Here is a 13,047-nt window from a genome sequence, read left to right on the forward strand (position 1 = left end):
CCTTGACCTCGCTGCTCTCCGTGCGCATTCCGTACTTCTTCGTCATCTGCATTCGTTGGTTGTTTTAATAGTGTCACTAACTCCCCCCCATGCTCTCGCTACTTCCAGAGGGCCCTTGCAGCGCGTGGCTTCTCTCAGCCTCACTGCTCCCTCATATGTCGCCCATTTTGTGAATTCATGTTTCCATCTCCCCGTCGAGGGCCCCCTCTGTGATTTCCAGTTTGTGGTGATCTCCCTTTTGGCCAGCACTAGTGGCAAGTCCTGAAACCGACTTGTGACTTTAACTTTGGATGTGTGCGGGAGCCAGTGGAATAAACAATACCCTCGTGTGGCTTGTACCTCCTTCTCTGTAATTTCCGCTTTTATTGCAGCCACCTCCCTCCAGAATGATCCTAATCCCGGACAGTTCCATGTGCGTCAGTCTCCCCGCACCTTGGAAATTGGACCACTCCCATCCCAAAGTATTTATTGATACGTGCTGGTGTGAGGTAGGCTTTGTGTAACACCTAAAAATGTATTAATTGGAATCAAGCGTTCCTAGTGACCTTTGTTGTTCTCTCCACTAGTGTATCCCATGCCTTCTCCCCAATAGCTATTCCTAGGTCTCCTTCCCAGGTTTCTCTCGGTCTGGTGAGCGCAGGCAGTGCGTCATTTCTGAGCCAGCGATAGAGACAGGTCACCGCTTTAAAAGTCCCTGAGGCCGATACCACATACTAGCAGCCTTCTGATGTGGAAGGTTCCGAGAGCCCTCCTCCCCAGTGCTTTTGTATCGCTGTCGTAAGGGCAGGTTAGAGTAAGAAATGGCGTCTAGGTATATCATATAGTTCTCTGAAGTCATGAAATGGGAGAGAGGTTCCATCTTCATATAACATTCCTATGGTGCTCACCCCTGACTCTGCTCAGGCCTCCATCCCTCTCCAGTTCCCTCCATGGGGAAGTCACATGCAGATGCTAATCGGAATCTCCGGGGCATATGGTTTTTTAATTTTAACTCTCTGGTGTAATACTTGTGTATTACCTTGACTTCGTTATTTTCATCTCCTCTGCAGGGAGGTAGACAGATAACTATATTGGACAGTGTCGACAAACTGGGGACCGCATCATGTGGTTGGTCTATTCCTCTGACTGTCCCTGCCACCCATTTCGTGAACCACTGCAGTTGTGCTGCAAGATAATATTCGAAATCTGGAAGTGCAAGGCCCCCTGCGCTTTTTGGTCTCTGTAACATACCCCACGGTGCTCTGCGTCTACCTGAGCCCCATAGAAAGGCGATCACTAGATACCTAAGTTAATCAGACATTCCTGCTGGGATCCAGACTGGTAGAGTCCCGAATAGATATAACAATCGCGGCAGTGTCACCATTTTCAACAAAGATATCCCCCCCATGACCGACAGAGGTAGCATGCCCCATAAGGCGAATGAAGCTTTCGTTCTCCTGATCGCCTTGGCTATATTTCCTTCTAGTAAGTCTGCCCACTCATGATGAATAGTAACACCCAGGTATGGGAGACACCTATTTTCCCAATTCACTTCCACTTCCAGTTGCGGCCTCTCACGCCCTGCTTTTGTGGGGAAAAGGCTTGATTTCCACCAATTGACTTTAAGACCAGACACACTAGCTAATGCGGCTAACAGGTCTCTCGCCCCCCCACCCCCAATTCTGAACCGGTTTCTCTAAGAAATACACAATATGCTGTATTTGATGCACCGCCTCTATCCCTCTGTAATGGAGCCCAGTTCTGGCCCTGGATGCCAGCTGCACCATGACCAGAGCAAACAGTAGTGGGGAGAGCGGGCAGCCCTGCCTCGTACCCCTCCCCACATGATAGGCCTCGGAGATCACACCCCCCATTTTGACTCCACCAGTGGAGTCTGTGTACACCAGAGATGTCCAGTTTACGAATTCTGAGCCTAGACCATATCTCTCCATCGCCCTAAATAGATATTACCAATCTACGCTATCAAAGACTCGCCTTCGGATATTTATTGCTGTGTTACATGTTGGGATGAACCCCACTTGGTCTATATGTATGAGATCCACCATGTGGGGGAGTAGCCTCATAGCTAGGATTTTACTTAAGACTTTATAATCTATGTTGAGCATAGAGAGTGGCCTGTATGCTGTCTTATCTATTGCTGATTTGCCGGGTTTTAGCAGCGAGATAATTAATGTTTCTTTCGTGGAGCTTGGCAGAGACCCTCCCTGCTTTGCCCGATTGTATACTTCCACCAGTCTCTGCCCCAGTACGTTGACATATGTCGAGTAAAACTCAACCGGAAGGCCGTCTGTCCCTGGCATCTTGTTCCCGGCCATTGCCTTTATGGCTGCTCTGACCTTATGCAACTCTATATCCCTTCCTAATGATTTGTCTGCTTCTTCATCAATAGCAGGTAAAGCCTGTGTCCCTATGAAATTATCAATATCTGCAATCGAAGTCACTGTCTTGCTCCTATATAGCTCGACATAATATTTAAAGAACACTTTGTTTATGTCCTGTTGTGTATATAATTCACCATCCAAATCATCTCTAATATCCAGTAAAGGCGATCCTCTTTTAGCTGGAATGGCAAGCCAAGCCAGCATCGCCCCCGATTTGTCCCGCTCCGCGTGAGCTCGGACCATATAGTTTTATAGTCAAAGCAGCGGGGGCATTCTACATGTTCCACCACCTCCTTCCAGGTAGGGATGCACGGTCATTCTCTAGTCCAGTGAAGCCCTATCAGTAGGGGTTATGCTCAGAAATCGTCCGGGCTAGATATTTGCTGGAGCTCACATGTTCGTGCACATCAGGTAGCAAAGTATAGCGTCTACCCTAACATCTAGATCATGTAGGTATGAAAAGAACAAGTAATCGCTATCTCGTGGATTCAAGGTTCTCCAAGTGTCTACGAGTCTCCATTGGTGTTGCCATGCTCTTCGTGCTTCTGCCATATAAACAATGGGGGAGTCTCTCAAGGGTGGGTGCGACCAGTCCAACTCTATATCTGTAATGCAATTAAAGTCGCCTCCCAATATCACTGTGCCAGTCAGGTATGGGGCCAACTTCCTAGACAGGGCTGCAAAGAAGGAGGCCTGATCTGTTTTCGGACCGTATATGTTCCCTATCGTTATGTCTCTGCCATGTAATTTTCCTACAAGAACTACGTAGCGCCCTTCTGGGTCCATTATGTGTTTAATACATTGCAATGAGACCCCCGCCCTCACCCATATGAGGACCCCTCTAGCAAAGGCGGAATATTTTGTGTAATGCACCTGTCCCTTCCATCTTCTCTGAAGGGCTTGTCCTTCTTTAGCAGTAATGAAGCGCTATCTGGGTCCCCCATCCTAACCAGGTATGCGTGCACCTTTCGGCGCTTGGTCATGGTGTGCATTCCTCTCACAGTCAGGAAACAACTTTAAGATCGAAGGTGGAAACCATTGGGTCAGTGTCACTGTTAGAATATAGCTTGCTTCCATCCAGGCACGTCCCACCCCAACTCTTAATCCCCTTACATAACAAACACCCCAACATCCCCTCCCCAGGACAGGCGACAGTCCAGTACCCATCCAAACTCGATACCAATGGTATCGACACGACCCCAGGTACCACACCTATCGCTTCTGTATGTTCGCCATCTCCTCAATGCCCTTTCCACTGTGCCCTCTCCCCCTGCATGCCTTCTCTTCTCCTCTCCTCAGGACCCTCCCTTCACTGCCCCATATCCACGCAAAGCTATAAACGCAGAAACTCACAGACAGATCTTCTACATGAGGTCACCAGCTCTGCCAATTAAAGATTTTAACCCCTCCTGGGCCGGTTCAGTGAAAAGAGAGCCTGCAGGCTTTGTTCCTTCCAAAACCAACTACGGTTACATCTGTTAAGTTGCTGTCCCTCCCTGGAGCACCAGAGAAGGCAATTAATGAAACTGGCATGCCTGGCCTACGGAGCTTGAACATGCCAGGAAGCTTCTAGTATTTGCTTCTCAAATTCTGCCCCCTGGACCCTGGCAAGATGTACAATATTTGTGGCCATACTCAAGCGGTGTCTATCAGCGAGCCTGGTCATAGCTGGCAAAGAAAAGCAAATGCACACGAGAATGGCCGACCTTGCTCCATAGCTTGAGTGATGGTGGAAGAACCCTGGATTGCACTGACCTCTTTGGTTAACAATTTCAAAATGTTAATGTATACATTTTAAGCAGCGAAGCTAAGGACCTATCTGCCTGACGTAGCCCAAATCATAACCTTGCTATATATCAACTAATGCCATGTTTGATCGACCATTTACAATCATCATAACTTGCACATGTTACATACACAGAGGTTTTAAGCATTTTATCCGATAATTGTTTTATTCTCTCTAGATCTTATCTATTTGTAATTGTTTTAATTAACTAAACAAAGAAGCTTACAACAACAACCACGTTCCCACTGGCCCCGTAACTCTCCTTCTGTCCTGTGAACTGCATCTATGTCCCTGCATCCTTTGCATCCCCTCTTATCTTCTGATCCCTCCAACCCTCTGTAGCCTCTACAGCCCCACCGTCTTCAGACCACCTCTGTATTCTTATCTCCTTAAGCCCCTCCTTTTATTGTCCTCTATGGAGCAGATCCTCCTTCCATCCTCCTTGTAACTAGTGAAGCTACTCCTTGATCTTACCTTCGGCTCCCAGTGCCACTGGTACTCCAGAGAGGCGTCTCCATCAGTGAGGTCTGCATCAGGATCATAGGATCCACTTCCATCCATCAGCAGGTCAGTATCCGCAGACCAGCTACGGTGAGAGCCCCCTAGTATTACTGCTACCAGCTCACTCTGCAGCACCCTCAGACTCAGGGAAGCAGACCGGGACAGCGGGGTACCCTTGAAAGACAGCAAAAAATGCAAACAGTACATGCTGGCCTCCAGGGAGCGTTTGGGGAGCACCAGCAGAGGGGTAGTTACATCCACACCTTCCAGTGGCACTTGGTCCACTGTGCGTAGCGTCTGGCAGTCTGGGCTGCGGTACACCTCCCACAGGTACTGTGCGGTGTAAGCAGTGCACGCCTTCAGATCCGCATCAGCCTCGAAGTAGCTATCTTGGGATCTGGAGATGGAGGATGGAGCGGGCACCAGCTGTACATGCGGCCATTCACAAGCCAGCTCCTGCACTGTGACATTGACTTTTGCCACCACCTGGCTGATTGCATTGTAGATGTTCACCTCAGCAGAGAAGTGCCCACTGTGTGTATACCTGTGGAAGACAGTCTGGCTCGAGCGGGTGAGTGCTTCCAGTGAGTCCCCAAAGAACCAGTGAAAGCTGAGGTCGCTTCCACCATCAACGGCAGCTTTAAACGCTACTGTCTGATTGACAAAAGCCACTGTTACGTTGCAGAACAGAGTGGCCGATGAGACTGGGGACAATAGGGTGATGTTTGCAGTTAGATTTGCTGAACAGGATGGGTTTCTAGCATTCACATGAAGAGTGAGGTGCCCTTCACCTGCTGGAGTATACTGAACCTGCTGCCCTGTGGTGATGTAGTCTGGATGCCCAGGTAGATGAAAGGTCCAAATGAAGCCTAGCTCCTCCCCAGCCACCACAGAAGCCTGGAACTCCATGATTTTGGTGACATCCAGTGCAGCAGGGCAACAATCCAATAGATGTAACCCCTTGACTTTCTCCAGCACCCACACCAGCACTGAGGCCGACTGCTGACTCACCTCGTTGTAGGCCGTTGCCAGCACCAAGTGATGACCAGGTTCTGAGATTGTGAGAGGAGCGTTGCCACCATGGACATCCAATACCAGCCCGAGGGTGGTGACATTGAGGACAAATGACACGTTTGTTCCTTTCTGGACTTGAAGGCTGAAGTTGAGAACCTCACCAGTACACGCGGACCTTTTGTCCACTTTCAGTTCGAGTCCAGAAATCTCCTGCTGAACCTGCATAGTCTGCTCAATTATATCCAAGCTGATATCATTCCAGGCCCTCAACACAAGCTGGTACACCCCTGGCTCCTTGAGGAAGCAGGAGGCATTCTGTTGGTGGAATAGTTGTACTTCCTTTTTCCTCAATAGATGCCATTCCCACAGCACATCTGTTCCTTCTACCACAGAGCCTTGGAACTGTATGGTAGTGTTGGACATAAGAAAGAATGGAGGCAAGTGCCCAAAGACTGATATTTCCACACCAGACACTGGCACATGTACCCTCAATTCTGTGGACCCGTTGCTTGAGCCCAGGAAGTTTGACACAGTCACAGAAATTACCTTTAAGCCTGGGGTTAAGAAGACATAGGAGAATGAGGAATGGTTGCTAGGCAGCAGCTTTGGACCTTCTCCTGGGTACCAAGTGTAGAGCATGTCAGAGCCACTGGAGACTAAGATACTAAAGATAATGGAAGTCCCCACAGCTACACTTTTGTTGTGAGCCTTCACCATAACACCACGGATTCTATCCATCACTTGAAGCACAATGCTCTCTGCCACCTGCCCCAGATTGTTTACCGCCCAGACCTGCACCAACAGACTTCCTATGGCATTACTTGAGAATGTTACTAATTTCCCTGTGGCAGAAAAAAGATGACTTGAACCATTGGAAATAACCCATTGATAGGTTACATTGCTGCCACGATCTACATCTACTGTGAGAGTGAATTGCTTTGTTGCAGCCACATACCTCCCCCTTACCACATCTTTACTGTGTATGTGAACACCCTGTATCTTCTCCTGGATCTCGATGCTGACCTTGGCTTCATCCACACTCACTGCATTTTCTACCTGTACCTGTACTGTGGCTATGCCGGGGACCAGGAATGCATGCTCAAGAGTCGATGAACCCTCTTTAAAGATGCACGAACTACACACAGCCCACAGATACCGGACCCTATCCCCAGCCAACAACAAAGCTTGGAATATAACCACCTGACCAACCTCCCCAACAGTGCGGTCCACCAGCATGGAGAGTGAGGTTACTGGCGTTAAGACAGTGATGTGCAGGGTAGTGCTCTGGCGGCTGATAGGGTTCTCTCCAGTTACAGAGACAGTGATGTTACCTGCTTGGTTATAGGAATGACAGATACTGCTCCCCTGTTGCTTGGGCGAGGAGTCCCCAAAGTTCCAAGTTAAGGTGGTGGCAATGCCAGAACTGACCATGGCTGTAAAGCAGTAAATAGAGTTTAGTGCCAGGGCCTGCCCAGTCTTGCCATTGTGATGAATGGTTAAAGATCCGATTGGGCTCTCTACTTTGACCAGAACAGAGGCATTTGCAGATCCTAATTTGTTCCTTGCAGTGACTGTAACATGATATATTCCTTCCTCAGTGTAGATGAAGGTGCTCTCTGGAAAGCTGGAAGCCAGAGGGTGCTCTCCATTTCCAAAGTCCCAACTGTACCAATACAGGTGCAAAGAGTCTGGTGCAGGGATCACACTGGCAGAAAAGCTGACTGAGTCACCCACTGCTGTTATCGGTACAGATGAGGTCACATTCAGCGAGATGATCCTGCTTTCCACATTGACCACTGATTGGAAAGAATCAACACTGGCTATTCCAGACACAGTCAGGTTCAGCATGAATGTCCCCGCTCTGGTATAACAGTGGTAAACTGAAGGGTCCTGCTCCATCACCACTAGAGAGCTGCCATCCCCAAAGTCCCAGTGGAAGCAAGTCCTGGTCACTGGTCCCGTCACAAATGCATGGAAGCTGACATGTTCGCCACTGGCTACCACGTCAGGAGTAAGGATGGAGGTTATATGGACCCTGTAAACTTCCACGCTGATGTGGCTGCTTATGGAGCTGGCACTGTTACTCGCTCTCACAGTGACAGTGTAGTTCCCTTCTCTAGAAAATGTGTGCGAGATATAGCTCAGTGACAAGTTCTGATATACTGTCCCATCTCCCATGTCCCAGGAATATTGGACATCTGTACCAGATTCTACTGTGGCATTGATCGTGGTGGCAGTTCCAAGCTCGCTAGGCCCAGAGGATGTTATCCGAAGCCCAACTATGCTTCGACCTACCTCAAGTAACATATCAGAGCTTGCTTGGCTCAACCTGTGAGCAGCCCAAACCCTTACTCTGTACTGTCCGCTCTTTTCAAAGCTGTGCCAAATTGTTGCTGGAGCTGCCAATCTCTCAGGAGACCCATCACCAAAGTCCCAAGAAAAAGTAAGGCCAAAACCTGAAGGGTAAGGATGAGCCTCAAAGAGAATGGCCTGGTTTACTAACGGTGCTGCTGGGGATGTGAGAAGATGCAGTGAAGTCAAGGGGGAGAGAACACGGACTGAGATAGTCTGCTGGAGGCTGTCATACTTGTTGAATGCTTCGACAGTCAAGTTGTAGTCACCTGCAAAGATGAAAAAAGAAGGACTTGGGGTCAGGTCTGATAGTTACAAATCAGTCTATTCAAGCAAAGCATCTAGGAGAGGCTTATAAAGTCTTGCTACAGCCAAACACCATTGACAATTTGGCTTTTAAAATGTGTAATTTGGCTCTATTTCATTCAAATGAATAGGATGAGGGGTTAGAACATGTAATTGGTAAAGTACTAGACAGCATAGTTATTTTTTAAATCACACATGTTTACTCATTAGACATGAAGCTCCGGTTTCCGCTTTCGGAGACACCCTCTTGTGCCTAATCCCATGATATGGCACCAAACCACAATCCACACTCCAGGTAGGACTGCATGATCATAATTCACCCTCATGTGTGCAGTGCTTACAATACCATCACAACTTCTATCCTTACTTCAGACTAATGCATATAAAGTGCTTAATTTATATACATGGTTACAGGTGGTGCGCACCGGCACCCAATTTTTGGGACTGGGACTTGTTTTCATCATCAGATTTTGAGCCAGAGCAAGAAAGAGGAACTCAAGAGAGGGAGAAATAATGTGGAAAAGAAAGGTAGGCGTAAAGGACCAAAGAGAGAAAGTCAGAATGAAAAAGAATGTTCAAGACATAGTGAAAGAGACAGGCAAAGAGGGTTGTAGTAGAAAAAGACTAGGCAACCTTGGTATTTGTCAATGCTGGCATTTAGCTGCTACACTGGTAGTGGCAGACAATTAAGAAAAACACATTTGGGCTCCTGCACTTGTGTTTTTAATAATGTAGCAGTGAGTATTTGTGATTGTTGTAAGTCCAGGAACCCAATGTGTGTAATTTATGGACCATTAAAGACAAATACATAGCTGACTGGGTGTCATACTATGTCCCTTACTTCCAAAGATAGAAGTCCTGGATGATATAGAGGGGCTTCATAACATACCCCATGTACTATGGGTAAGATGATGTAACTACATGGAGAACACACCACAGCTCTCTGAAAATCTGGGTCACCAAATAAGACACATATGAATCATAGACACACACACAGACAAATACAAAGGTTAAAGGGGTGTTATAGTTAGGTAAGGTTTCAATTTAAAACCACAAACCACTGGAATTTGCAAGCTATGTCTAGGACTGGGTGGGCAGTCCCTGTGCTATTCAACTGTGGGAAGCCAACCTCAGCTGCACATGGCCTTTTGAAAATGTTTTAAGGGTTTCCCAGACACACACACACATAATTCACCAGTCATATGTAAGTTTATGAGTAAAGATCTAGTTTTCAGCATAATTTGGTGTCATTCTGTTCAGCAGTTTTCTCTGCATCGTTGTCTATGGAAATTGCATGGGGAAAAAAAATTTCTGGCCTCCCTTTTTCTCAGTCCCGCTTGACAGATCACCCTGAATCTTTCCAGGAAGGATCTGAGATGGATGAACTTTTTGGGGGGGAAAGTTTTGAGAAGATTTGTTAAATGAAGTCAAAGTCTTAGAGTTATTAGCAAAACCAAAAACATTCTTCCTATGGAAACTCTGAATTACATATAACTACACAGTGGTGGCCACCACTGTGCAATACATTTATCCTATATTTTTCCATTTGTTTTTCAGCAGGTTGCAGCTTAGGGTTGGCTGCATGCGAGGGATTGGACGCTGGGCCTGGCCGCACGCAAGGCCCTGCAGCCAACCCCGTGCCATGCATGGCTGAAGGTCGTCCACAGCGTGGGGTTGGCATTACATATGGTGACAAATTCTACTTTGTGTTATAATTAGGTATGGTAATAATATTACTTTGCATTTTTTTTTAAACTTAGAAAATCAAGGTTAAAGGGATGTTATATTTAGGTCAAAATGTCAGGTAAAACATACCATTTTAAACAAACAAAATCACCAAAATTCCCCAGTTATAGTTCTCTCAAGTAACTACAACTTGTTGCCTATTGTAAGTGTAGCTTGCGCCCTCGTTATGCACTGCTGATTACCTCCCATAGGACACCACTCTTTGCATGTTCTATGGCATCATTGTTAACATCACTGCAACATCTGAAATGACATCATACATGACAACACTGTGCATGGGGGCGCGAGTTACAGTTACTTTAACCCCTCCGACGCGCATGACGGAACGGTTCCGTCATGCACGTCGGTTGGGCTGTGCTTATGACGGAACCGTTCCGTCATGGCCCCGCCCGCGCTCAGAACCTTCAGCGTGGCGCGGAAATCCGCGCCGCGCTGAAGGGGTTAAGGCACAAGTGATAGTAATTGTAACTGCTGAATTTTATTGGTTTATGTTTGTTTAAAATGACCTGTTTTAACTGACATTTTCATCTAATTATAACATTCTTTTAACCTTTGTTTTTTCAATGAATATGTATATAGCCATGGTCTTGTAGAAGGCTAACGCCGAAACGCGTCAACAATTTCTGTTAATTTGTACTAAATGGTGAGACAATAATAAAAGAAATCGGACAAATCTAGCCTTGTGGTGCCGCTTGGTTTTTAACTGCGTCGAGAAGGAAGCAGTAGAAAATTGTGAAGATATATCAATATATATATATATATATATATATATATATATATATATATATATATATCTATAGTTAGGACCTAGTTTCCATAGGAAAAGCGTTTTTTGATTTGCCAATATCTTTGGAGCCATCTGATGAATCTTTGTGAAATTTTCAAAACTAATAGTCATGATTTTGGGTAGCGGCTCTAGGGGCTTAAACACCTACTCACGAATGTCATCACTATGTGGGAAAATGCATAGCGCCAAACCTTTGGCTCGCTATTGGTGGCAACGTTTTTAATCTCATTCATGAAACATCAAAGCATTTATTAACAGACATGTTATTTTGTCTACAAACTAGTATTAGTATAGTATGGTGCGCGTTATTTTTATCTTGCCCAAATAACCATTATTGCGCGCATTATGTTGCCCAATAACCAGTATCAGTGCAGTATTGTGCGCGTTGCTTGGATTATGTTTTATGAGCATAGTCTCTGTTTTGTATTTCGTTTCGTTTTTAAAATTACAGTGCCTTCTTTCTGGTTCATGACCATGTATGATTAAGATAGCCGTCTGTACTGCAATTCAATTGTGTTCATGTGCACCTCTGTATATACAAAAATATTTCATTCTGGGTTATTTAATTTTTTAAGAATCTGGTGATTGTTTTCAAACGCGTGTGATACGTATTGACGTTCTACATGCACGCATCCATTCTTATGGGGTGTGGCAATACTATAAAAGAGGACCACACCCAAGATAACATGCTTACTATTTTTTGGCGGTTCCGGGAGGAACAGCTGTTCCGGTTGCAGCGGACTTCGCGATTGCACTAATTCCAGGCAGCAGTGTGATTGAACTAATTCCAGGCAGCAGTGTCAAAACGAAACTAATCCTCCCACGTAAGCAGAGTTGAAAACGAAGCAGTCGACTGAGTCAGGGTAAGGTGATTAATTTTTTACCAGTTTGAGAAGACGCTTTGATTCAGGACTTTCACGCACTAAGGGCAAAGAACTATTGCAAGATCGAGTCTTGGAACATTCGTTAACCATTGTGTCAAGTGGTTTTGTTTATTGCTTATTTCACTGAGAAAAATTCAACGAACATTATCGGACAAAAGTGTGCTTAATCAGAAACTGTGTATAAAGTTGCTTGGCAGGTCCAGCCCCGTTTAGTACAAAAGAAGTAACGCTACTTGGAAAGGATTCTAAAGCACCTTTCTGGCAAATGACTGATCCCACAGCAAGGATATAGAGGTGATTGTTTGCAACTAAGTTATTAACGGAGAAACTTGATATAATTAATACGCTGCTATTTAAGTGGTTAATGTTTTTACATTTCTTTTACAGATCTCCTTCCCTGCTGTTCCTTCCCTAACACCCTTTCCCCCACCTGACCACTCTAATACTCTGTGTCATAACGACAAAGCAGAGTTGGAGCTGCCTGGAGGTGGACTCTTTTTGGCATCGAACAAGTTCTGAGGAATCTGCATCTTGACAAATGGGGTGCTCGGGTCAGCTGCTGTCTTAAAAGTTTTGAGGTGATTCGTCAAGTGGGGTAGAGAAAAAAGGGGGTCCCATAAGGCATTTTCTCCATGTTCATTTCCATAGGAAACTTTTGTCGCAGCTACAGCCTGTACTGCTGAACGGAATTACACCAAATTTGGCAGAGAGGTAGCTCTTGGTTCAGAGTGCACTCTTTGCTTTAAATGGTGTAAATCTGTTCAGTAGTTCCTGATAAATTCAAAAATAAAAAACTATCGATATCGGGCTGCCGCGGTGGATCCGGGTACTCTCACAAACACGAGCTTTATTCTAATTGGCTGTCAACACTCCAAAACACACAAGATGATGGACGGAATGTTGCACATTGGCAAAACATTCACCCCCAGTCACAGATCTGGGTTTAATTAATTGTTATTCTGCTCAAAACGCCACCCCAGTTCAGACATGGCCATATGCAAATCAGTCTTTACCCTGTGCCTCATGGGAACAGTTCAGCCCAAACTGCCAAGCCATGTCTTCCCTGGACCGGAATCAAGCATCCTAGGACCGGTTTCGGGGTTTCACCACTCTTCAGCCAGGATAGCTTGACTCCAGTGGCATAGTGAGCACGGGACCCAGGGAGGACCTGGCCTGGCAGTTCGGGCTGGACTGTTCCCATGGGGCACAGGGTTAAGACTGATTTGCATATGGCTGGGTCCAAACTGGAATGGCATGGTGAGCAAAAAAACGATGGATTTAGGCCCAGAT

General features: G+C 46.1%; 1 protein-coding gene across 2 annotated transcripts in view; it reads right to left on the reverse strand.

Moving 5' to 3' along the window:
* LOC146810138 (polycystin-1-like) overlaps positions 1-13,047 on the reverse strand; it is a 545,091-nt gene that overhangs the window by 304,696 nt on the left and 227,348 nt on the right. For both annotated transcript variants that reach the window (XR_014966550.1, XM_085617085.1), the window contains exon 16: positions 4,642-8,303. Coding sequence is in view for 1 of the 2 variants with exons in the window: in XM_085617085.1 (XP_085473211.1) it covers positions 4,642-8,303 (3,662 nt within the window). In the remaining variant the exon portion in view is untranslated. The remainder of the gene's footprint in view (positions 1-4,641; positions 8,304-13,047) is intronic.

Source organism: Triturus cristatus, chromosome 7, assembly GCF_964204655.1.
Source record: "Triturus cristatus chromosome 7, aTriCri1.1, whole genome shotgun sequence".
Classification (NCBI taxonomy): domain Eukaryota; kingdom Metazoa; phylum Chordata; class Amphibia; order Caudata; family Salamandridae; genus Triturus; species Triturus cristatus.